The sequence below is a fragment of the Phaseolus vulgaris genome, chromosome 7 (assembly GCF_051622355.1).
Source record: "Phaseolus vulgaris cultivar YP4 chromosome 7, ASM5162235v1, whole genome shotgun sequence".
Taxonomy (NCBI): Eukaryota; Viridiplantae; Streptophyta; class Magnoliopsida; order Fabales; family Fabaceae; genus Phaseolus; species Phaseolus vulgaris.
In genome coordinates this window covers 8,830,023-8,855,546 of record NC_143504.1, presented here as the reverse complement: position 1 = coordinate 8,855,546, position 25,524 = coordinate 8,830,023, and the positions used below count along the sequence as shown (strand labels likewise).

General features: G+C 29.5%; 2 protein-coding genes across 3 annotated transcripts; one reads left to right on the top strand and one right to left on the bottom strand.

Moving 5' to 3' along the window:
- Positions 1-1,793: 1,793 nt before the first annotated feature.
- Positions 1,794-4,530, top strand: LOC137830395 (ran-binding protein 1 homolog b). The gene is made up of 4 exons (XM_068637705.2): positions 1,794-2,092; positions 2,194-2,345; positions 2,440-2,565; positions 3,964-4,530. Exons 1-4 carry the CDS (start codon positions 1,941-1,943, stop codon positions 4,191-4,193), a joined length of 660 nt encoding a protein of 219 aa, XP_068493806.1. The 5' UTR covers positions 1,794-1,940; the 3' UTR covers positions 4,194-4,530.
- A 2,928-nt stretch (positions 4,531-7,458) lies between these two features.
- Positions 7,459-13,776, bottom strand: PDE338 (Nucleic acid-binding proteins superfamily). Of its 2 annotated transcripts, none has more exons than XR_016523474.1 (8): positions 12,752-13,765; positions 10,955-11,029; positions 10,804-10,875; positions 10,071-10,151; positions 9,845-9,942; positions 8,407-8,532; positions 8,254-8,302; positions 7,459-7,959 (listed from the first exon to the last, which is right to left on the bottom strand). XR_016523474.1 is itself a non-coding variant. In XM_068637704.2 (8 exons), the coding sequence occupies exons 1-8, from the start codon at positions 13,648-13,650 to the stop codon at positions 7,801-7,803; spliced, it is 1,563 nt and encodes a 520-aa protein (XP_068493805.1). In that variant the 5' UTR covers positions 13,651-13,776; the 3' UTR covers positions 7,459-7,800. The 2 variants fall into 2 exon arrangements, 1 of the variants encoding a protein (XP_068493805.1); XM_068637704.2 differs by having other exon boundaries at positions 12,748-13,776.
- Positions 13,777-25,524: the final 11,748 nt, after the last annotated feature.

Here is a 25,524-nt window from a genome sequence, read left to right as displayed (position 1 = left end):
AACGTCGTCGCTCTTAACAATGTTCCTTCGTTAAAACCTTGCGATTGGGGGAGTGAACGCGACAATGAAACTCTTGTTGCTTCAGAAGTTTTTCCTTCTCTTATTCCTCTATTTTGCTATGAATATTAATTCTCTACAATTAAAAAATAAAAAACAAACAAAATATCAATATAGCATGTAAAAAGTAAAGTTAAGAACATAATGACATACCTTTTCTACATAATGCTCTTTCGTGACCAAACCTATTTTGAAGGTGGTCTCTAAAATCATGAGCAAAGATAGAGAAATGGTGATGATAGAAAACTAAAAAAAAAACAAATTGGAAGTAACTTTTTTGTAAAATATGAGGAAATGAGAATATAGTTTTGTTAATGCTCTGTATGATTTTATTTAAATCCATAAAATTGTTACAGATTGTTGTGATGGTGCGCACAACTCCTTTTGTTGAGTCTTTCCCCTCCCTCTACTCACAAACTTCAATTATAATATCATAAAACAAAGGTCAAATAAGGGTTTCACAAATATTAATCAAAACATAGAAAGAGAAAGAGAAGTGAGAATGAAAGTATGATTTTACATGAAAGAGGAAAGGAAAGAGAAAAGAAAGTGAGAAGTAGGATAAAAAAATGTGGGAAGTAGGGTAAAAAAGGATGTGGGAAATAGGGTAAAAAAAGAATGTGGGGAGTAGGAACGTGTGAAAAGGAGAGAGAGAGAGTCGGAAGTGACAATGCGAGCTGATTTTTCTAACCCGCCCTGCATAAGGGTTGGCTCGCGGGCCTGCGAGCTTTATTAAAAAAAATATTTTTTAAATAAAAAATTTGATTTTTTTTATTTAGATGCATTAGGTAAATGGTCTCATAATATTATTTTCATAAAACTTGCGTAATAAGATGTTAATAAAAATTTCAAAATGTAAAATATGAGGCTACATGAAGAAAATATAGGAGTGTAAAAAAAATTATACATTTTAAAATTATATGGGTTATGCGGGCCAACCCGCCCCAACCTGCACTTGGCCCGCGCGGGCTGCGTGTTATGCGGGACAGGCCTAAGCGGGTCAGCGAGTTGAAATAAGCAACTCGTCCTGCGTTTTTTTCAGCGGCCCGACCCACTTTGCCATCCCTAGTGGGAAGTATGATACATGGGTGTGAGTAATGTGTACTGGAGAATCATAAAATCTATTTCTTAAATCAATTTTAAAATTGCTACAATAGTGAATAGTAATTAGGAAATAACAAAAAAAGTTCTTTCAAAATTCAAACAAGAGTAAGGGTAACAATAATAAAATATATTTTTTGATGAGGAAGTTAAAGTAAAAGTAAATGTCCATCAACCCACTACTAAAGCAGTACAAATATTAATAAATATCTTTAATATTTTATTTTATAGAGAAGAAGAACTTTAAGAAATAAAAGAATGACTACAAATAAAATAAATTTAAAAATTTAAAAAATGTTTTATTAACTTCTGAAATTATAAATTCTTTAAATAATGAAAATAAATTAATAAAATAAAATATTAAATAAGAATAAATATATATAAATAAATATTTAGAGCAGTTTAAAGAAATTCCGTTTATATATATATAAATAGGTATAGATAAAATGAAAATACCCATATATTAATATTAGAGTGAGAAGTAATATAAAAAAAAGCCTTGTTGAAATAAAATTATAAAAGAATATCAAGAGACTAGTAAATTTAACACAATTAATTATTATTTTTAATCAGTAAAGTTTATTACTTTTCCAATTAAAAATTATAAATAATTGAAAACACAGAATAATAGTACCAAATTACTTTTTCTAAAAGGTTTAAAATAACCCTCACACCACACACTCCATTCACGTTCACTTGGGCACACAAACCAGCTGCACTCAAACCCTTCCTCACTTTCCAAACCCTAGCGGCAGCACCACACACGTTCTCTTTTTCCAAAGATGTCGAGCGCCGATCCCGAGCACCGAGAGGAGGAGGAGGTACCCGCCGCCGGAGATGACGAGGACACCGGAGCTAACATCGCTCCTATAGTCAAACTCGAGGAGGTTGCTGTAACCACCGGCGAGGAGGACGAAGATCCAATCCTAGATCTGTACGTTATTTACTCCTCTCATTTTTCTCTACTTTTACATTTCGATTTAGCGGTTTGTACACTGATCGGTGCGGTTTATACTTGTATATCTCTGATCACAGCAAATCGAAATTGTACCGTTTTGACAAAGATGGGAACCAGTGGAAGGAGCGAGGCGCAGGCACCGTGAAGTTCCTGAAGCATAAGGTTACCGGCAAGGTTAGGCTTCTCATGAGGCAGTCCAAGACTCTCAAGATCTGTGCCAATCATCTCAGTACGTTCTTTTTTTTTTCTTTTACATATTTTTTATTTCGAATTTCGCTTTTGAGGTTTAATTTTTTTGTTTTATTTGTTCTCGATTGTTTCAGTTTTGGCCACGATGTCTGTGCAAGAGCACGCTGGGAACGAGAAATCCTGCGTTTGGCATGCTAGGGATTATGCTGACGGTGAACTTAAGGACGAACTTTTCTGCATCCGATTTCCTTCTATTGAAAGTAAGTTGTTCGATTTGTAACTTTACATCTACATACCTTGAGTTATCTGTTGTCACCCGGTTGATATTCACAGTTTTGGCAATTTCTGTTTGATGATAGATGTGATGGTAGCAAAATAAATCTTTGAAAGTGTGAAGTTCCTCTTCAGTCTTCGCTATTTTTATGCAGTAGATCTTGTCTATTTCATTCTAAGCAGTGTCTTGCCTCCACTTGCTCTTTGAACCTTCATCATAGAGTTGGATTTGATGCATCCCTACTAAAACACTAATGCAAAGTTTGTATGAACTCGTCTGATCAGTTCAGGGTTTTGTGATCTAGGAAATTTAGTTAGGGTGCCTTTTCTATCCAAATATATTATGATTTTGTGTGCTTGCAATATTTCATAATTTTTTTTTACCAGAAACATTGATTTTAATGTATAGAACCCGAGGAAGGTTAAGTGACCTGACTAATATTCTCATCATCTGTTCATTTTGATATCTCTTTGCCATCAAAATTTGGCCCGAAGTTTTTTGATAAAATATCCATGTTGTGTATTGTCTTGAATTCTTGTTTTAGTGAAATTATCTGCATATATTCCCAGTTTCAATAGAAATCTGGTTCAGTAAGCAAAAATGACTTGGGTACATTTTCTGGCTTTAATAGTTGCATATTTATAATGTTTTTGATTGGGTTCAAACACTAAAATATTATATACGGTTCGTGCATCCTACTATAAATACTTACTCATTCTATCCTTTAGATTTTTACATGGGTGATGAATATCTGACCTAACTTGAACTATATTCATGTGTCAGTAAATTGATTTGATGTCTTTTGTAATGCCATGTTAAGTTTATGAAATTGTTTTTCATAGCCTTTGATTTTAAGAAATTTAGTAAATCAATAGACTTTGGTTGTTTGGTGTATTTCATAACTTAGGTACAGAACAATAGATTTTAACTTGCCTATGTTTCTTGGTTTTTAAAATTTGAATAATGAGCTATATCTCCATGATATAATCATGTTTATAAACTTATAATTACATGCATTCGGTAACTCTTGTATGGATTTCTTTTCAATCTTTTAATTTACTTTTACTTGGATTCCGTGTTACATGATCTTCTGTTCTGAAAATCTTCTAAAGACTTTGAGATCACAAATGACATGTAATAATATATTTTAATCAATAACTAATGTTATTTCCTGTGCTCTTTTGGGCTGAGGGATATTTTCTTTGTATGTAATGATATATTTTAGACAATCACTAATGTTCTTTCTTGTGCTCTTTTTGGTCGAGGGATATTTTATATTTTTGTATTGAACGTCTATTTCTCCCAACAAATATCGTTGTTGTGCTTGCCATAATTGTAGTGATTGATGTATTTTAAGCATATTCTGTTTTCTTGTCTCTGTTAGATTGCAAAAGCTTCATGGAAACATTCCAAGAAGTTGCTGAATCCCAGAAGACAGAGGATGACAATGAATCATCTGCAGCAGCTGGTCTTATTGAGAAATTAAGTGTTGAAGAGAAGACAGAGAAGAAAGAAGCTGAAGAGAAGTCTGATGACAAAACAGAGATAGAATCTGAAAAGGAAAGCAAGGCAGTTGAAGATAAGAAAGCTGTAGAACCTGCATCCTCAGCTTGAGTATTTCTTATTCATGTTCTATACTTGGCAATCTGACAAGGTTAGGTGGTTGTTGTTTTTGCCGCCCATATCTTGGAATATTCTCAAATTTAATAGTTGCCAGATTGTGTCACTGAACTGAGCTGTTTGTGTCCTCGTGAGTTTTTTGTCAGCTGGCAAAGTTAGGGTTGGGTTTGAATTTTGAGGCTTGAATGGTTGAGCTTTCGGGGTCTTGGGAGTCTATTATTATTGTTATTTTCATTCTACATGTGTATTTGTTGCGAGTAAGGAGTCATGTTGGTTGGGGAGGGTGCAGTCAAGAAATAGTCAAAATTATAAACAAAGGTTTTGGTACAAATTGTCTGAGTTTCACATTTCTTTTTCAGGACTGAACTAATTTTTTTTTCGGCTGTTCTTTCTCTACATAGTTTTCTTTGTAGACTTGACGTTAGAGCTAGCATTTTTATCATAGTGCTTCTGAGAGAAATAAATAGTGTGAAAATAGGCGGACTATCGGTAATAGACTTTTTGGATCATTGAGAATAATATAGAATGGAAGAAGTTTACAAACTATTTTTAGAAAGCACATGCTGATACTCTGACAAAAAAACTAGGAAATGGACAAATGTAAAAACTATTTTTAGAAAGCACACTACTCCCTGAATATATAAATAAGAATAGCTTCCAAGCTTTTGAGAGCATTTTTATTATGTTTGGATGTTGCCTTTTAAAATGCTTTTAGACCATAGCAAAAGCTATAGGGTACATGATTATGTGATGTACATGATAAGTTGGTTTATTCATTTTACCAAAATATTCTTTTCCTTTTTTCATCTCCCTTTCCTATCTCCGTTCCAAATTATTTTAATGTGTACAAGTCTCAAGCTTCCCTCATGTCCATTCACTCATGCCCGAGTTCATCGGTGGTGGACTTTAGGCATCAACAAAAAACTTTATGCAGATTGTGCAGTGTACATATTTAAAGGCACAATCGTTGTGCTTGACAATTGTGTTTCGGCTCTATTAGTGACGTTGGATTTTAAGCAATTGCGAACTGCTCACTTTTGGATATTTTGCTTCTTGTTGATACTCTTTGAATATTTTGTTATTAAACTTGGTACATAACTGCAAAGCTTTACATTGGTTTTGAAGAAACCGTTATATTAAGAGATATCTTGTTTCGGAATAAGGGATTGACGGGGTGGAGGATGAGGGGATCCAACTATTACAGTTGTCACAATTTTCTTGGGCATCTGTATTTTGGCAAATTCTCTTTTACATATCAACTTCAACATGTAATCAATTTGTTATTTGTTATTGAAAATGATAAAAATGTCCCTTCAACAAAATGACAATAATAATCTTAAAAAATTATATTCTGGAACTTTTTATTCGGAAATATTTTGGATTTGAATTTCTGAAATATATTTTTGAATTTTTGGAAACTTTTACTTTGTGTTTTAATTTTTTTTTAAATGTATCTTTTTAGTTTTTGAATTATATTTATTATTTCATAATTTTAAATTTGGAATAAGAATAATTTTGGAAATTAAAAAAAATATAAAGTGCAGGTTAAAATTGATTTGGTAGATGAAGAAGGGTTGGAAGTTACGAGGTTCGGATATTTCTTTTAATGCATTCATGTTGGATACACATATTCTAACAATGCTACATATGTTTTGGAAGTTAAAAGAAGAAAGAGTTGGAAAGTGCGTTATTGCCGGGAGGAAAAGGAGAAGAAAGTGAGAAAAATAGAAAAAGGAAAAAATAGTTTTAATACTAGCTGTACCAAATTATCATACTCCTCACGTGGCGGACGAATATGAGAATGTGAGAGTGTAAACTGTTTGCATCAACAGATGTACAGATAAATAATTTATGGTGTTTTGCATTATTAAAGAGAAACATCAATGAGTCACATAAGCACTTACAAACACTTAATTTTATTTAATTTTATTCCAAATAAACTTATATATCTAAAAAATATTTAATATATTCATAATAAAAATAAAAATATTAAATATACTTTTAATAATAAAAAATACTTATATACCTAAAAATATAAATATATTTATAATAAAAAATATTATTAATATTAATATAAATATTCAAATAATAATAATATTTTAATTAATTTACTTTTTAAAGGAAAGTATAATCGATTAGCCTTCTGAAAACAGTAGGTTATGTTGTTTTTTTTAAGACAAAATATAATACTTCATTTTTCTTTCAAATTTTTCAATTTTTATTTTTTATGGTTTTTCTTTGATTTTTTTGGGTGTTTTCTTTTTGTAATTTAATATTTTGTTTGTATTTTTTTTAGAAATATTAAAAAATATTTTTTTCATCAGAATTAATAAAATACATTATTCGAAATTGTAGACTATTATTTTAGTAATTTTATTTATATTATATTATTTATAATTCAATTATATATTATAGTAATTTAGATTTAGATTTATTAATAAGATAGAAAATCCATTTAAATTATAAAAGTATAAATAATAGAATTCAATTATATAATCAAATTTTTGATTTATAAATAAAAATACAAAATTCATTTAAATATTTAAATTCTAAAAGCATAAATAATAGAATATTTAGAATTTAAATATTTAAATGATATAACTAGCTTTTTTATTTTTAATGTTAAATAGTTATAATAATAAAACGTACCTATTGAAAATGGTTTGATATGATTTGATTACTGCAAATGCATGGATGGGTAGAGCACATTTACCTTATAAAGGTGCTGTAGTGATTTTCTTTTAAAACTTAGTAAAATTGAAAATTTCTACTTTGCTTCTCCTGGGTTTCCTTATTCTTAGGAATACCATGTGTAGTTTGAATATAAAAACATGGGGCATTTATAATTTTTTTAATAAAGGAAATTATATGTTTTCTTTTTCCTTTTTTGAACAGGGACATTTGAAGAAAACAGCAGACAGAAAATGAAAAATATTATATCGCAACTGTTTTTATTTCTTAGTTTCTATTTTTTTTTTATAAATTTTAGAAAGGAATTGGCTTATGAATATTAAAAAATAGTCCCTTAAAATGAAATGAGAAAAAAAAAAATACATTTTTACAAAAGCCTTTGTCATTATATTTATTTTTATGCGGTTAAAGTTCTAATTTTTGTAGGGAATTGAGCTCAAATGTAGGTAAAAATAATGAAGTTTATCTATGTTAAGTTTTTAATAAAATGAAGTTTATATCTTTTTAGTTTTTAAATAAAGATTCACTTTCTATGTAGGTAAAAAAATAAAGTGTTAACACAATACTATGATAGTGCAAAAAGATTTCCTGAGTGTTCATCAAAATTTATCCCAGAATTTACATAAAGCTACATGAATCTATCTATAAATAGATACCCCACAAGAGAAAAAATTAAGATAAAATGGAAAGAAAGAATAGAAGTTAATTATGCTCTGACTGACCCTTTTGATCTCACAGTGCCTGTAATCTTTATGGTATTCATGAGGAGAACAATGACAGCATCAAAACGAAAACCACAGTCTTTTCATGTGTTCTTCCAGAGAGGCACACCCCCATGCAATGTCAAGTTCTCTTAGTTGAGTTTCTGTCAGCAACTAATATCATGCTTTTTTGTCAAATTGTTTCATCATTATTTTTCAAACTTAAACCACTTCCAGTTTGCATAAAGTGCTTCATTTTCAAAAGGTAGGGTACTGGTTGGTATGGGTTCTAATCGTTGAGTTTTGACAGAAGGTGGTAGATTTTGCTTGTATTTCTTTGACATCATATCTGCCTCCAGATAAACTCTCTTTTCATGACCAAAAATATCATTAGACATCTATCAGTATCAGTCCAACTAAATCAAAGACAGCTTTGACTTTGTTTGGATAAACTTCTCAATAATCACTAATAGAAAAAGAAATTAAGAGAACAAAATAAATTAAAACACCTTTAAAAGAACTTAAATGAGATCACTTTTATAAACATTAAGGTGCATGGGATGATTTTAGCTTATGGGTTACCATCTTATTTCCTTCTCTTACAAGAACTTATTGAGAAGTTTATCAAAACAGGGTCTTTATTAAGAAAATAATAAATATACCTCTTTATTTGATATAAAAAGGCCAGGTTCACTTTCAAGGTCAGCAATGCTGCATAGAAAGAAAAGCAAAAGGAGTTAAAGTTGGCTATTACAGAAACAGGAATCAACTGAATGTACCAACAATTACAGAAGTTAAAGTCAGTAATCCATTACCTTAAAGAAATTTTATCAGGAAACATTGACCTCACAACAAGAACTTTGACATTCTCATCAACAGATAGTATGTCACTGACAGAAGTAATTTCACCTCTAGAGATATTTGAAACATGCAGCAATCCACTGAAAGGCATCAAATAGGTACATTTAAATTTCAAAATGTCAGGTTGATGTAAGCCAGCTTAATCCAACTTTAAGAATAGAAGTCATGAAGTTGATATATAAATCTTCAAGATGATAAAAATGCCTAAGAAGCCTCTTCAAAACAAAGCAGCCAAGCCATAGTGGCAGATGAGAGAGAACAGCGATATAATGGACCAGAATGGGAATAATATAAAACTATGAAAGATAGGGAAATAACAAAAGTCATGCAAGGATAGATAGAAACCTTATTTTTGTTCCCTTCATTTAGTAAGAGAATCGAGGTTCAGTGCAAGTTGCACCAATACCAATTAAATTTACATTTATGCTGCGTCTACTTTGGGTTTAAAACAATACAATGCTTAATAGTCTAGATAAAAGCAATGCAAACAATTTGAGGAAATATTTACATCTCTTGTGTTGTTTTGAAATTTAAAGGAAAACAATTCTTATGAAGTAGACGGTAAAAGCCCTAAAACTGCTAACTAGTGCTGCTGATCAAAACTTCAAATGTTTCTTTTGGAGCTTCAACTTTTCTTTTTATGCAAAGTACTTACACAATTGTGCTCTTATGGGTTAAAATATCTTTTTCTTATTGGGGTTCAAGGTTTTTATTTTGCATCTTTTCCCTACAGGTGAGCTCTGAAGCATGAATTTCTACTTTTGCAGGCTAGGCTGTGAAGAATCTTTTTAAGACAAATGGAAGCAACAAGTCCCAAAGGTTAAACATTGGTTTCTTTAGGCAGGTCAGAAATGTTATGGAATACCCTTCAATAGATCCGTAAGATGGGGCACACTAGGTTCTCTTATATACCTTTTATATTAAAGATCTCACTCTAGGATCTAGTCAGAAAGTGATTCATGAATCGCTCCCCCCATTAGTACCCAGAATCTATGCATGTTCCAGCATAATATCATCTGCAGCAGAGCTATTATTCACCTATTGATCATGTCAAAAGATTATAAAAACATGTTATTTTCTAAGGCAAATCATAGGTTTTTAGTTAAGCAAACACTTGTAGCTACCCATTTATAAGGTATATCATATGTTTTCAGTTAAAAGCTCTTCTTTACAAATGTGTTATTCTCTATCTTTTCTATCAGCCATGTATAGGAAACGGACTTGAATAGAGTTTTCATTTCTTCAAACTGGAACCATCCAATGATTCTCTACGACAGGATTACCCTTTGAAAAAAGAATAATACCTCGCGGAATCCCTTTGAAGAAAGTTGTGATTTATCAAACAAGATAAAAAAAATGGCCAAATCCATACATTTCCAAACGGTGACTGACCTTCTGTTACTCTTTCCTAGCTTAATTTGGGCTCCATAAGGTAGGATCTTTTTCACAGTCCCATCTAGAAGTGTTCCCTCACGAAGATTCAGTTTTTCCTGAAATATATTGTGCACTGGAAATTTCAGAAGACCAAGAAGAAAATGAAAGGCCTAAAAAACATATCTTGAAAAAATAAAGCAAAAGAACAAGGAAGAATAGGAAATAGGAAGAGTTGAATACTAACCCAAGCTTCCTTTTCACTAAGTATAAAATTGTTTTTGGTTTCATCTATCAGAGTAATTTGTACATACATGCGGCGCCCCACCTACGTCATTGTAATCAAGTGGTGGTAAGATGCATAGGAAACCAAATAAAGACTGACAATAGCAGAAACAAATGTGTTTTGTCATACTAATGAGTCTTCCATGTGTAAAAAGAAACCATAAATACAAGAAAGAAATTGAAATTGTAATGTATAGGAAGCTCATAAAGCAAAAACGTATTATGGAAGACAACTTTTAGATCACACTTTTTACAATGTGAACCCCATAATAATATATGCGAATTAAGATTGGGGTATGTTAAAGAATACAGAACAACAGAAAACATCATTCTGACTACTAGGTCAGAACTTCCTTAGATGCTTAATCACTAATCACTATGAAGTAGTCAAAATCTTTAGCTACTCACTCGAGGAACAAACCTGTATAAAACTTAAAAAAAAAACTAGTTTCACTTAAAGAATAACTGAAAATTGAAAGGATAGATCATATAGGATAAATTTACACTCAGACAGCAGCTATATAGGAATTAAACTTAGTGCAATGATACTGTTTGTGAAGCTGTACATATTGTTATCAATCAACAGATCTAACAAATAACAGATAATAAAATAAGAATATTGCAGAAGCCATCCCAATAAGAAAAATGTTATTTTTTTCATGGATTGGAGGAAAGTTCCAAGGCTTGCAACTTACATTTTCTTTCAATTCTGTAAAGCTAGTTGCTCTTTTTACAAGCTCAGCTTTGGGTAGAAAAGCTCGCAAACCCTGCCCATACAAATTCAAAAAGAGATAAGCATTTACCTGAATGCCGCATGAACATAAATTTCAAGTCAATGGCACAAACCTCGACCCTTGTTAGCAGGCCCCCAGTATTCCACTCGGTAATTCTAACCTCTATAGGTTCATTGAACTGTTTTATCTGCCCAAAACATTAAAAAGATTGTAAATTTAAATCTCACCAGCATTAGAAAGATGTTATTTGACTTTACATGGGATAAGATTGGAACAAAGATAAGACAACATTCGTGAGATCATGGGCATGGATTTTATTATTAGATCAAACTATGTTTTCCTTTGCACTACATTTTCAGGATAAATATGATGTAATATTTGCTTGACACTTTGATACAAAATAATTGAGTAACAGCCTGTTTGTTTCCTATTATCTTCTGTTTTCAGGAACAATAAACTTGTTTGATAAATAGTTTTTTAAAACTGTTTCCAAAAACAGTATTTCTTTCTCTGTTCTAAAATAAAAAAATAGAACATCCCTAAGTTGTTTTGGTTTTCTACTATCAAGTTTTCTATAATTCATGTTTTTCTTACATTGTCCCATCTTTTCACTCCTACTCTGCAAAAATTAGATTTGGAAAGTTGTTTCGTAAAAACTACCTCTGATCCTTTTTATAAGGACAGAAGGAAATAGTTTTTAGAAACTAAAACACAATCTAACACACCCTAACTATCTATTTTGGCCTGTCAAACATACACATTATGTATTCGTCCTCAATTTGTAATACATTAATATCAAAATTGATCATGCCAATACACAAAGCAAAATTGAGCCTTCAATCTCGTATTTGTTCCATCAAATTAGTCATTAAAATCACACAGATTGACCTTGACAGACAAAATTGGCATCAATTATCATAGAAGGACCAATTTCTTGTAACTATTAAATGGAGGACAAATGGCAATTCATGAATATTATATTTTTACAATTAAGTAGCCATAAGAACTGTCAAACCCAGAAGGAAGCATGGATAAGGCGAATCTCAAATACCATGTGTATACTATTTTTAAGATATAAAGGACATCATACGTGCAACACACACATATAGATATGCATAAAAATCATAAAACATAATAAATAATTAATTGCAGTTCAACAAATGCAAACTAAGCATGCTTCACGAACATTACTAAAAATAGAATGAAAATTATAGATTATGTTGTCATAAATCACTGCCCATTGCCAACAAGCAGTAGTATCAATCTTATTTCCTCCTAGAAAATCATTCATAATAGAAAAAGGAAATTTTCTTTGTTTTGCTCGTAATATGACTGCAACTTTGCTCTGTCCAGTGACCAAGTTCTAATTGTTGATCTCATGAAAGAAGAGAAAAAAACAAGTTTTGATATAGGCAACATCTCATGCCATACAGTGAGAGGAAAATGAAAAATCAGAAATTGAAGGATCCATATGATACATATCCAACCACCCTCTTGCTAGCCATACTGCGGAGTATTCAGCCATCTCAGATTTTCAAAACAACTAAAATAAAAGGTTTGCACATTTCACGAACATGCATAGGTAAGGTATCCAAATGTGTCCAATATGTATCCATTGCAGATACACGAAGCAAATGCAAGTATGTATAATGCCTCACATAAAAAAATTCTAGCATAGAAATTGGAATATCCATTAAGAATTAAAAGGTAAACTTTAAACTAACTAAACCTTAAAAATAAAATCAGCTAAAACCAGTTGATAAGCTCAGGTTTTCACTCATTTATATACATACTTATGTATTTATGCGTCACATAAAAGTTTCTCCATTTCGGATGTGATCCAACAATATCTACTAAACTAAACATAGTGGTGTGGAAAAAACGGAAGAAAAGATAGAGAAAAACCTGCCTCACTCGATGCCAGGCAATCCGGCGAAAGTATCTTCTGGTGGAAAGCAATGGCCGGCCACTAAATGTCCTACCTAAAACCTCAGCAAACAAAATGGTTCCAATCTCCACAACAGGCCTTCCGAGTACTGGTACTCCACTTATTGCCTCCTCATTCTTCACAATTCCCATCTTCCCCTGAACCATGAAATCCTCAGCATCCCTGTTCACATCAAACAACAAGTTCTCCATTTCCTTACCATATAAGGGAAGCACTTCCTTGGTCAACATTGTACCTAGCAAGTCTGCCCCTACATTGACATCAAGCTTGTTTTCATTACCTGAAACAACAACACCCACCACAAAATCTCCAGGTTTTGGGTCATAGTACTCAACATTAATCTTCTTATCTCCCTCTTCATTCTCAACCTCCAACCCCTCACCCTCTTCCTCAACATTCTCCCCGGAATCCTTACCTTTGAAAAACTTCAAGAAAGGTGCCAAAGCCTCCTCTTCCGAGGGCTTTTCTTGCTCTTCCACTTCTTCAACTTCAGATGAAGGCTCTTCCGTAACAAGCACAGGAGAAGGCTTGTTTAGCAACTCAAGCTTCTCAAGTTCTTGAGTGGTGGTTCCATCATCAATAGCCTCCTGAGACACATCAGTGGAAAAGCCATCAAACCCATCATTCCTGGAGCAAAGTGTGAAGTGGGTATATCCCAAAATTGAATCTTTCTTAGAAACTATGGAAGCACGGGGAGTGGAAAGAGTAATCTTAGCAAAAGAACGGAACTTTTGGTTCTTATCGAGATTGGTCTGTGGTTTCTTGATGAAGATGTTAGCGGAAAGAGTGGTGTCCTTAACTGGTATTATTGTGCAGTTGGAAGAGCAAAGAAATTTAGAAGGATGAAGAATAAATGGCATCTTGGAATGGTGGTGCACACAGCATCACCTTTGGTTTTCAGACAGACACAAAACAAGAATATTGATTTTTGTTTTATCCTTTTCAGGTTTGATATCATGTGTCTTCCTCTCTGCCTTTCTTCTCCATGATATTTTTAACCTTTAAATTAAATTTTGGAATCTCAAATTCTCAGTAGATTTTCCCTGGCCAAAGGAGAAAATTTTCAAGCTATTCAAATTAGGAGCTCAGCTATTAACTGTTTATATCAGAACAAATTAACTATTAATTCAGTATGGCAGAATAATTTTTTTACATAACTATAATTAATAAATAATATGTATTCTTAAATTATATTTTTTTTTATATAATTTATAATAAAGAAATACTTAGTAATATAGATTATATTTTTAAATTTAAAATAAAATTTATAAATTGTAGTATTAAATTAATTTTAAATCAAAGTAACAGAATCTCCACTCTATTATATTTTTACATATTTGTATTGTATTCCTATCTTTTAAAATTAAATATCTTTAATTTGTTTTTATGTTTTACCATTTATAGTTACCTATTTTAAATATCTTTATCTTTTTATTGAAAATTCAATTTGCTTACAAAATTATAAAAATGTACTTTCAATGGTTGCAGTGCTTTTTAATACCCACTATTTCAAGTTATGTTTTTTAAATACTAAATTATAGTTTCTTTTCTTTTGAATATTCATTAAAAAAAATTAAAATTCACGTAAGGAAAACTTTCATTTTTATTTATTGTTTTTCTTGTATCACTCATTATGTAAGATTTATTTATTTGTATTAAGTAGGGTGTTATAATTATTTTTATTACGTAAGATATTATAATGATAAATAATAGGCATGTTTTATTTTAATTTTGTTATTAATTTTATATTTTTATATTAAATTATTTATTTTAATCACTGTTCTACTTTTAATATTTATTTCATTATTTTAGCATTATAATTCAAGATATTGATAATAATAAATAATACATTTATTTACTTATTTATATTTTATTTAATGTTTATATTTCCCTGTTCATTTTAGTTATTCTTCTAAATAATTTAAGAGTAAATTACATTATCATTCTTAATATACTTTTTTTCAAATTACACATACATCTATATTCTTTTTATTATTATAGTAATCTTTGTGAGAAAGTATAAGCAAATGTTTCTAAAATTTAAGCAAACTATTTCCTTTGCATCCATTAGATTGTCTCTAACTTCAATAAAAAGTTTTAAAATGTAGTTAAAAGGACAACATAAATATGGGTATTTATATTTCATACTTTTTTTTTAAGCAAAGAATAAAATTAAATTAAAAAAAATATTTCAGAGGTGTATCAACCCTTATACAAACTGAAAAAAGATAAATAAAAATAGAACAAAACAACAACAAACTTAAAAAAAAAAAGTTTGCCATGTTTGCTGCAAAATAATGCAAAAAACAGATAAAAAAAATACAGCAACAAATGCTAAAACCCATATAGCAGATGACCATTCAAATTCATCTTCCTCTCCAAATCTGCATATACCCTATCATCATTGCACCACAGATGTTGTTGTTGATTTTAGTTCCAAAGCCTTGTTCTGATGACATATTTGTAGTAAAGCACTTCTCATTCATAACATACCTTGTATCATAAAACTCAACCTTTCAAAGGTACCAAAGCATAACCGGAACTATTTCACAACAATGACACATGCTACAAAAATCTCATTCAAAACCATTAACACCAAACAAAAAAAAACAAGCAAATATGGAGCAAATAAAGCTTTTAATACAAAAAATTATTTTGTTACCATGTTAATAAAGGTTAAGGGACATAAGATCCAATCAGAAAAAGAGAACTTGACTTTCCTTACTTTATGACTCATCCATGCCCAAGATTGAACTTGTGTCATGGTAAGAATTTCCACTGCATCTATCTTTGCTTGATTGAAGATAACCTTGCTTTTATGTGTCCAGATACACCATATCACATATACCCATAGGCTTTTCCACAAACTATTTCCTTCTTTATTAAAGCAGATATATGAGAACTGTTCAAAATGATTAGTCAACTCATTATGGTTCACCGAGCTAATTCCAAGCCAATTATTACACAAGTTCCGGACTGTAGTTGATACCTTACATGAGACAAGAATGTGTGAAGTTGATTCCTCTTCCCTTCCACATAACGCACATAATGTATCCCTCAACGTCAAACCCCTTTTGTGCATATCCAACTTAGTTGTTATCCTATCCGATAAGGCCCTCTACATGAAAAACTAAGCCGATAGCATAACCTTTAGATTCCAAAGATATGCAAACGACTAATTTTTACCCTCAATTCCGTGGTTTGCTAACTTTTCGTAAGTAGATTTTACCGAGAAACTGTAAGACGGAGGATCGTTCCATAACCATAAATCCTCCTTCTCTGGGAGTAGGGAAACCTGTGACAAGCTTGACATAAACTCTTCTACCACCGGTTTTTCCCACTCGAACCACTCCCTTCTCCAGCAGAAATCCCATTCCCACCTCTCGTTAGACCATCTTCTGAAGCAACCAATAGGACTATCTTTAAGCAAGGAATTATTGTAGATTCTGGGGTATTTCTCTTTGAGTTGAGAGTTTGTTAACCACTCATTTTTCCAGAATTTGAACTTTTCCCCGGACCCTACTTGCCAAACCAAATTTGATTTGAACCATCTACTTCCCTAATTTGAGATGCTAACTTTGGATAAATCATTCCATCATCTAGATCTATACTTTATATGGACCAGTGTACTTGAGTTTACCATCCTCCCAGGATCCATATTTGGACTCAAGGACATCCTTACTACACATATTGTTTACTTATCGTGATTTTTCTAATTTGTTTTATAAACTTGTATTAGGTTATGAAATGAAACAACTACTCTTGACAAAGTTATCCATTATGTGAGCTAAATTATGTTATGTTGTTGCGTGAATAAATCAAATCTCATTGGAGAAGTGAACTCAGGCTTAACAATCAACCAATTTTCATTTTTTATTTTTTAATAATATGAAATTTTATTAAAAAAATAATACAACTGAAGTCGTGTTGAAGTAATAAGTAAATATACGACTTCACTTAGTGAAATTTTAATATATATTATTATAATGGGTTATGAATGTGTATTTTATAAATTAAATATTACTTTGTATAAATTATTATCCAAGATTAGTTAGAATTAGAAGTCTAAAAAAATAATGAGTTTAAAATTATATATATATATATATTATTTTAAGGTTTTATATCTATAAGAGTTTTCTTCATGTTTTATATGAATTTGTTCAAAAAAATTTAAAGAGAGATCCCTGGTAAGAAGAGTAGGGTTAATCCTGAGAACATAGTCTGAATTTTCTTCTCTCACTGCTAAAGACTTTGCATGTGGTGATGATTCAAACATTGTGAAGAACAGTGATAATGCATAGACTCTGATTCCACCACTAATATTTTACGTTACTCGCATGTTGCCACACAGTCTCAGTAAATTTCTTCAACAAAATCAAATTAAAAACAGAAGAAGAAAAAACCACATTGAGTTATATATTTAAATTTAAATTATATTATATTTTCTTGAGTACTATTCATATAATTTTAAATTGCATTGTCAGATAGAAAATTAGTAATTTAAAGTGTAATAAATTAATTTATCCCTGATGTATATGAAATAACACTTGCAGCGAGTTCAATTTTTCATGCTAAATTTTTGGAACTCCACTGCCAACCAAGCATGTGCTTCATAGATTTGAAATTTGAAACAATTCGAATAATCTCAAAGGATAACATTTACTTAAAAAATTCAGGAAGTCAATTACTTTCCAAAAAAAAAATAAAAAAATCACACTGTACCGAACTTAAAATTACCTGGATATACACAAATTCTCTCAATACTCGAAATACTATTTTTTTTTATCAGCACTCGTAATACATTTGCGAATTTTCAGATTATTTTGATTTTGTTATAGTTTTTACTTTTATTCAAAAGAAAAAATTCATTTAACTACAGATACCATAATAAATAAATATGTATAAAAGTATAAACAGAATAATTAATGTGAGAAGCTTTTATTTTTGTCCTATTTAATGCTAAAAGCATTAAAAACGTGTAAAGCACTAGCACGTTTTTCAAAAATATTATATATCTTCGGAGATTTTTTAATGATGATAGTTCGTGTTTTATTATATTTATTTACTAGCGCTTCACAGAAATTATCAATTTATTATGAATAACTATTCCTAAGGTCGATTATTTATCCTAAAAAGAAAATTGAAAGAAAAAAAAAAAGTTCAGCCCACTACACCCAACAAAAAGTTTTTGGGCCGCTGTTCTCAAACAAACAAGGCAATTTCTCCTGCACCATATCAATTTGAATGTGCACCCAACAAAGTTTTTAAAACTCCATTTTGCTCCTGTCTTCTTTGTTCTAAAAGGTATAGGGGTGAGGTGCAGAGGAAGTTGATGTTCATTTGAGGTATAGAGGAGGTGTTGTTGGTGTGGTGGTGGAGGAACCGTTTCACTCTTAGCTCCAGCTCACCTTCTGCGATTCGTCTCCTTTTTTGGTGACTTCGTTTGCTGTTGTCGCGGTGCCTCAAAGCTGCTTTCGTCGCGGTGTCTGTATGATTCCGTCGTTGACTCAGTCACGAGAACAATGAACGTGCTTGTACTGCTCTTCATTTAAGTCTGTAAGCTTTCGCGCTGGCTCACTAACCAGAGAATAATGAAGAGTGATTGGCGGCTACTGAATTGAGTGCACATTTTACTCAAACTCTAATTTTCATTTCATTAAGAATATTTTGATCTTTTTCTCTTGTTTATATTGAGTTCAGTTCAAAATGATCTGGTGTAGGAAGAATATGCCAACAAACAAACACACAGTAAAGCAATAAAGACAAATTCTTCCTGCCTCCATATAAATTTGAAAAACTAAATATATCTTTAATAATATATTGGGTTGGTGAATTCAAACACTTTTTTATTTTAAATAGTAATTTATACAATCAGAAAATTTTATAAATCAATTTGTTTTTGTCATTTACATACAATTCCATATACAAGTTCAAATCCGATTTCAACTACCGGAATGGCCAAACATGAAAAACAAATTGTCGGCATTGACTTCCCATCACATAGACCCACTTTTTCTAATGGCTTAAACATTCTTGACCTTATCAGTATGAATTAATTAATTTCTCACATGCTCGCAAAAGGAAATCAACATGTTTTCGCTAATGTTATACACTTGCTCATCCCTGCTTAACGTTTCTATCTTTTGCATGGTCATAACTAGTTTTTGTAACGGGTACAAAACCAATGGGGTGTGTTCCTGCGGAATTAGCCATGAGAAGCAGAACAGGTATTTGCAACGTAGAATTCCAAAGAGCTGCTGCATTATTCAACTTCCAACTCGTTCAAAATGTTAAACAGACTGAATCAAGTTGATTTCAAAGTTTTCATTGTTTCTTGAAAACCAACTTTTTGATTCAGTTTGTTTAACATTTTGTGTTAAACAGATGATTCCTAAGCTGTAATGGAAACTTAGAAACCAATTTCTTGATTTAATGTGTTATTGCATGCACATGGATTTTGTTTCCAACCCTCGAGGTTATGGTATGAGACACCTGCATGTAACACTTATAAACCACCTTTTAAATGTCAAATTAGAAAAGATAGATTACTATTAGTAAGTAAGTGGACAATACATTGTTTAATAGTTCCTATAAATAGCTTTTAAAAGTTGTCTTCAATTTCAATTTTAAAAAGAAAATACATTTTTTTTCATACAACTTTTTTTATTTGAATATTGATTTATACTAATAGTTGAAATTGAATGCAAACTTGTATATTGAATTGTAGAAACCAACTTGTAAATTATAAAAATTTTTGATTTGGTACAATTCAATATATAATTCTAGATCTGGTTTCACTATTGAATTGTAAAAGTTGATATTGAAAATAGAAAAAAAAAAGTGCTTGAATTGTCCAATTTGCTATACTATCAAAAATATATTTAAATTTTTAAAATTATATGGAGGTTCCAGGAGAATTTTCTACATTAAATGTGTGAACTGTTATAGTTTTAATTTGTGGCATTGAAAATATTAAAATTAATTTATAAAATATCATTTTAATTTCCAGTAAACATATTAAAATATCATTACTTAATTATTTTTAATTTTATATAAATTTATTTAGTAAATTGTATAAGTATAAAACTAATATCACAAAGAAATGCAATTTTTAAAAAATAAATCTAGAATAGGATTTTTGTATTCCAAAAATAAAATTTTGTAATAAAAACTGGAAAACCAAAATCTCATTCTAAAAAAAGTTCTGGAATAAAAAAAAATATTTCAAAAAATATTCTAAAAAATAAAATCCAAAAACATATTATAAAAAAAATCCAAAATCTTTTTTTTAAACCCAAATTCATAATATATTCAGAATATTAAATCCATAATACATTTTGAACTGTACATATTTTTATTTAAAAATTACAGAAAATATTTTGTTCATTTCATTGACTGATAGGATGCAAGTTGACATTTGTTAGCAATTCCCTAATTTAAGCATCATCTTTTGAATTTTTTCCTCATCATTTTCTTTTCTCCATATTCTTTATCCACTTCCTCTTTTCACCTTTTATGAATCAAATCAAACATATATGACAAACTTTTGCAGTGTTGTTCAATCAAAATTTTAAAATGTATAACAAAAAATAATAAAAGATTTTACAAAAATAATTTAAAACAATTTTATTGCATATGGTACGCTATTTTTACTTTTATAATGATTATCTTAAAAATCATATCAATAGTAATTTATGATTGAGTGATGATTTAAAATTATTTTATATCTTTAGTACATGGTTACTATTAAAGTTTTTAAATTTATTATATATTACAACAATTACTTAACGGTCATACTACCTTTTTTATTTATTGATGTTTTAAAGTTATACTGTGAACATATGATCATTAAACCCTTACAAATATTTTAAAGAGATTTAAATAAATTAGTGAGAATAGAAATTAAATAAACTCATAATTTATGAATTAACGTGGCAGCCGAAGTAACCTATGAAGGTAAGGTATAAACTACTAAATAATTCATTCTCCTACTTATTGTTATTATATGGGTCTACAAACAAATTTCTTCTTTCTTCTGTATCGGTTAACTTCTTGGTCTTTTATCTCGATTTAGGCTTTCGGCTTACTATTCTTTTGATTTAGGTTTGCGTTTGGGTATAATTTGTGGACTCTCACTAGTTGGACTCGGTCAATTGGATCTCTCAGTCTTTGGTCCCGCTATTCGCTCACGGATAGGTGTGTATCTGCAAGGAGTTCCGATGATAAAGTCAGAATTGATTTCAGTTAATTATCAAATAAAATTCACTCTTATTGAACTTTTATTCTTTGTACCTAATTTTCGTTAAACATATTTTCTATGTTTTTGGCCTATTGAATGGGCTTTGCTACAATAATGTATTATTTATTCATTTCTTATTTGATTTTTCAATTTTACCGTTGATTTTCCTACTTCTGAATCAATCTTTCGACCTTTTAATTTTTCGATCTTTCACTCAATCTTTCGACCTTTTAAATTTTTATCTTTCACTAATCTTTCGACCTTTTAATCTTTCGACTAAAAAATACACCTATTTAATTTATTATTCCATAGTATGTTGTAGAATGTTGTCTCAATCAAGTTATTACCTTAAAGCACACATTTCTCTCCCGTCATAAATTGTTTGTAATTGCAAATTAAAGAATGAATTATTCATTCTTCTTAAGCATGATGGTAATAAATTTTTTATGCAAAAAGTGAACTTTTGGATAGTATGGACAACTATGTTGACCTTAATCATGTGTAACAATCATTTTTACATAGAATAGGATTTGGTATAGTATTTAAATAATGGAAAATGTACACGAATAGTGACTTTTCTTACTCAAGACAAAATCGATCCATCATCTTTCTTATTTTTCTAAGATTAATTTTTTTAATTTATTATTGTTTAACCTCCTTGTGAAAAATATTACTTTTGAAGGATTTTACTCTTTCACTATACAAATCCAACTAATTATCTATTTTATGTTGTTGAATATAGGTCAATTTGACATAAAGCTTTAGAATCCTCCTTCAATACAAAATTACCCTCCTTGATTCTTAGTATTTTTCCTTTTCTAATGATAATAATATAGTAATACTTTCCTAAAACAAAGAGATTCATTCACCTAAAGAACCTCAATTTCCATAAGTCTTTTATCCACTTGCGTTATTTTTGTTTTAAAATAAGGTAAAATCTATTAAAATTATCTGACAATCAATTAGTACCTTTCCATTTTCAAACTAAAATTTAATCTGAGTCATCTTCTAATTTTCTAAAGTTAAACCATTTTATCTCACCTTTTCACCTCCACACACCTTTCTTAAATTTCTCCACCAAATTAAAGTATTTTTATTTGTATCCTCACCAATGAAATTTCTTTGGTCTCCATATTTAAAAAGTAAGAATCCTACACTATAAAGAGTTACTCTAGTTCTAAAAAAGTCGTCTCTATTTTTTCAAGAAGAACCTCATTAAATTAAAATAGATATTTCATTACTAGATCTCCATGTTACTTTGAATAATAAGCTTTCTCAAAACTTATCTAAATATATTCTTTTGTTCTTCATTGGTGCCCTGTAAAACTTATTTTGAATCTCTATAAACTTCTTAATATCCTTATGAGGTATCTTAAAGAACTAAAAGTAAAATTGTAACACCAAATTTAACAAACCCAATCTTCCTACAAAGGATATTTTTATTTTTTTTGTAAATTTCAAAATAATAGGATTTTATATCTCCTCCCTTCTTAAATTAGCCAATTGAGAATCTCTAAATAACTAAAAGAAAATTTTATAATCCTACAATTTTACGTTTCTGCATAATTTTCCATAGTCTCCCACTCTAATCCAAAGATTGCCAAATTGCTTTTAAAAAAAGTTGACTTTAAGTTCCAATACTAATTTAAAACTTCTCATGGTGCTTGTAATGACCATTCCATTTTCCTTCTTAGCCTCCCTAAAATGATTATATAATTTGAATATGGTAAAACACCCACTTTCACCTTATTCATCCTCACTTTACACTATAAAAATAATTTTCTTTGTTTTCTTCATTAGCCCACTCAAACACTCCCATATAATAGTAAAAATGAACAAAGCTAATAGATATCTTTGTCTCAAACCTATATTTATACGTATTTCTTTGTGGACTATCATTAGCTAGAATTAATATTGTATCCAAGTTATTTGTTTCTCACAAAAAATAAGTTTAATCTTTTAAGCAGGTACATTAACTTGTACAGTCTTATGGAAACCATTAACCAACTTTAAAAACACCAACATATTTTTCTCTTCCTCCTAGCCTCATTTATAATCGTGTTTGCTACTAATAAATTTCTCACTCCTAAAAAACACGCCTAAAAAACACTTTGAGACTCATTAATAATATATATTAACACTTCTCATTTATATGGTTAAATTTGTGATTAATATAGATTAAGGTATGTATATATTTTACTGTTTTCTTAAAATATATTAATACATTATAACTCATCTTAGTCAATGTTCAATGTTAATTAAACATGTCATTTTCTTAAATTTATAGTTGGTCTTTTTTAAATAATATTTTTAATAGTGAATAACAATTTAGTCATTATTGATAAAGTTATATCATGTGGACTAATTCAAACAAATTAGTTATAAATTTTTGTTTTGACCTCAAGTTCATTAAAATAATATTATTATGACTCATCACTATATCTAAGGTATTGTCCGCTTTGAAGTTTGAAACTATGTTACAATCTTGTCCTTAAAAAATATCTTAAAGGGTTAAGGGAAAATATATATTTAAAGGCCTCAACTCCTGAGTGATAGGAGGCTATTGGGCGTACTGGAACAAGCTCCCAATTTAGGGTTCAGGGTTCGTCGTCTTTGGAACCTCATTTCTAAGCGCCAATATTCTGATATCAAGTCTGTTGATATGAAATCATTAGGATCAATCACCACATCTAAAGTATTGCCCGCTTTAGAGCTCAGAACTCCATCACGGTTTTATTTTTAAAAAAAAAGTCTCGATAAGTTAAGAGAAAAATATGTATTTAAATACCATTGATCTCAAATATTTCGACATCAAATTCTTGAAAAGATATCACTATAATCAATCATCACATTCAAGATATTATTCACATTAGAACTCGAAATTATTCTAAACAAAAACACAGTATTGAACAAGATTGAAATATTTTCAAACATATGAATTTCAATGTTAAAACTCCTATCATTAACAAAAACTCTCGCTATTCAATAATTATATATAATAGATTAAAATATATTTTTTATCAGCAGATTAAAATATTTTCAACATATGAATGTTAAAACTCCTATCATTAGGAAATGTTTATTTGAAATCGCAATTCAGTAATCTAACAAGTGTAATGTCAAATGCTCTCACTAGTAACAAGAAGCAATGCCATCTAATATTGCCCTTAATTAACATTTTGGAACACTTCCATTTTCGTGGACAGTCGTCACAAATCAAACCAACCTTGATTGGCGTAAAACAATCGAACAATTGACTTTGTCACATGCTAATGAATACGAATGCCATGATTAAAGAAAACCAGTACGTTTCTTTGTAACACTTGGCAAGCGTTTACACGTACATAGATTAATTAATGGAATTAAGCATAGCAAATATAATAAATTCATTATTTTTTAAAACCTAGGGAATCATATCCAAAGTAATAAACAAAAAGTTTCATTGTTTTTGATCTAGCAAATTGTTAGTTACATTTATAAAATGGTGTAAAGCTTAAACAATGAAGAGAGGTTCGCGGGCTTTGTGACACTTGTTAATGAGGAAACTTATTTTTTTTCCTCTCACTCGAAATTAATAAAAACAAACAAACATTTGCTGTTATGTCATGGAATATGACAACCCCTCACTTTCTATTATATAAAATTTATTATTATTATTGTTGTTTAATAACAATTATTTGGAGTAGAATTCAAGCGATTTTTTCATAGGTTCACTGCATCATATTCATATATTAGTTTTGAAATATTTTTTTCTAATGTATGATACAAAGTTTTCTACATGTGAATATTTCGGTAAAACTAGCCAGAGATATTATCATGACGTTCAACTTCTAAATATCTAAGAGAATTATTGATTAGAAACTAATTTTATATATAAAAAATAATTAATTGTTAGTGACTAATAGACATTTTGAATTTTTTTTTTAAATTAGTTTCTATTATTGTTATATGGTTTCTAAATTAATATAATTAGCTATCCAGATTTTAACTACCAATTATTTATATTCTAAATTTTGTAGCAAAAATCTTGGTAGCTAATTAAATATCAATTTAAGAATTATTTAACAAGAAACTAATTTAGAAATTATAAAATTTTTTAGTCTTTAAAATGATTTCTAATTTGGTTACTATAACAACTAATTATTTTTTGTTTCTAAAATTAATTTATAATCAATGATTTTCTTGTAGTGATTAATCACAGTGAATTTATTTTAATATTTTTAAAATATTAAATAATTAAAACAAAATTATTTGAAAGAAAAATATAAATTATTAAATATTTTTTATAATTTAATTATATATAGACCTATAAAATTAAAATTATTTTAATTTTTTAAATTTAATATTTATGGTCACTCATATAAATTTATTTAGAAAAATTAAACTTATTTATACTAATATTTTATTATCCAATTTTATTTAAATTTATTTTTTTATTTGAGTTTATATTTTAAAGAATTAATTTTAAATAATTTGATTTAAAATTTATAAACTT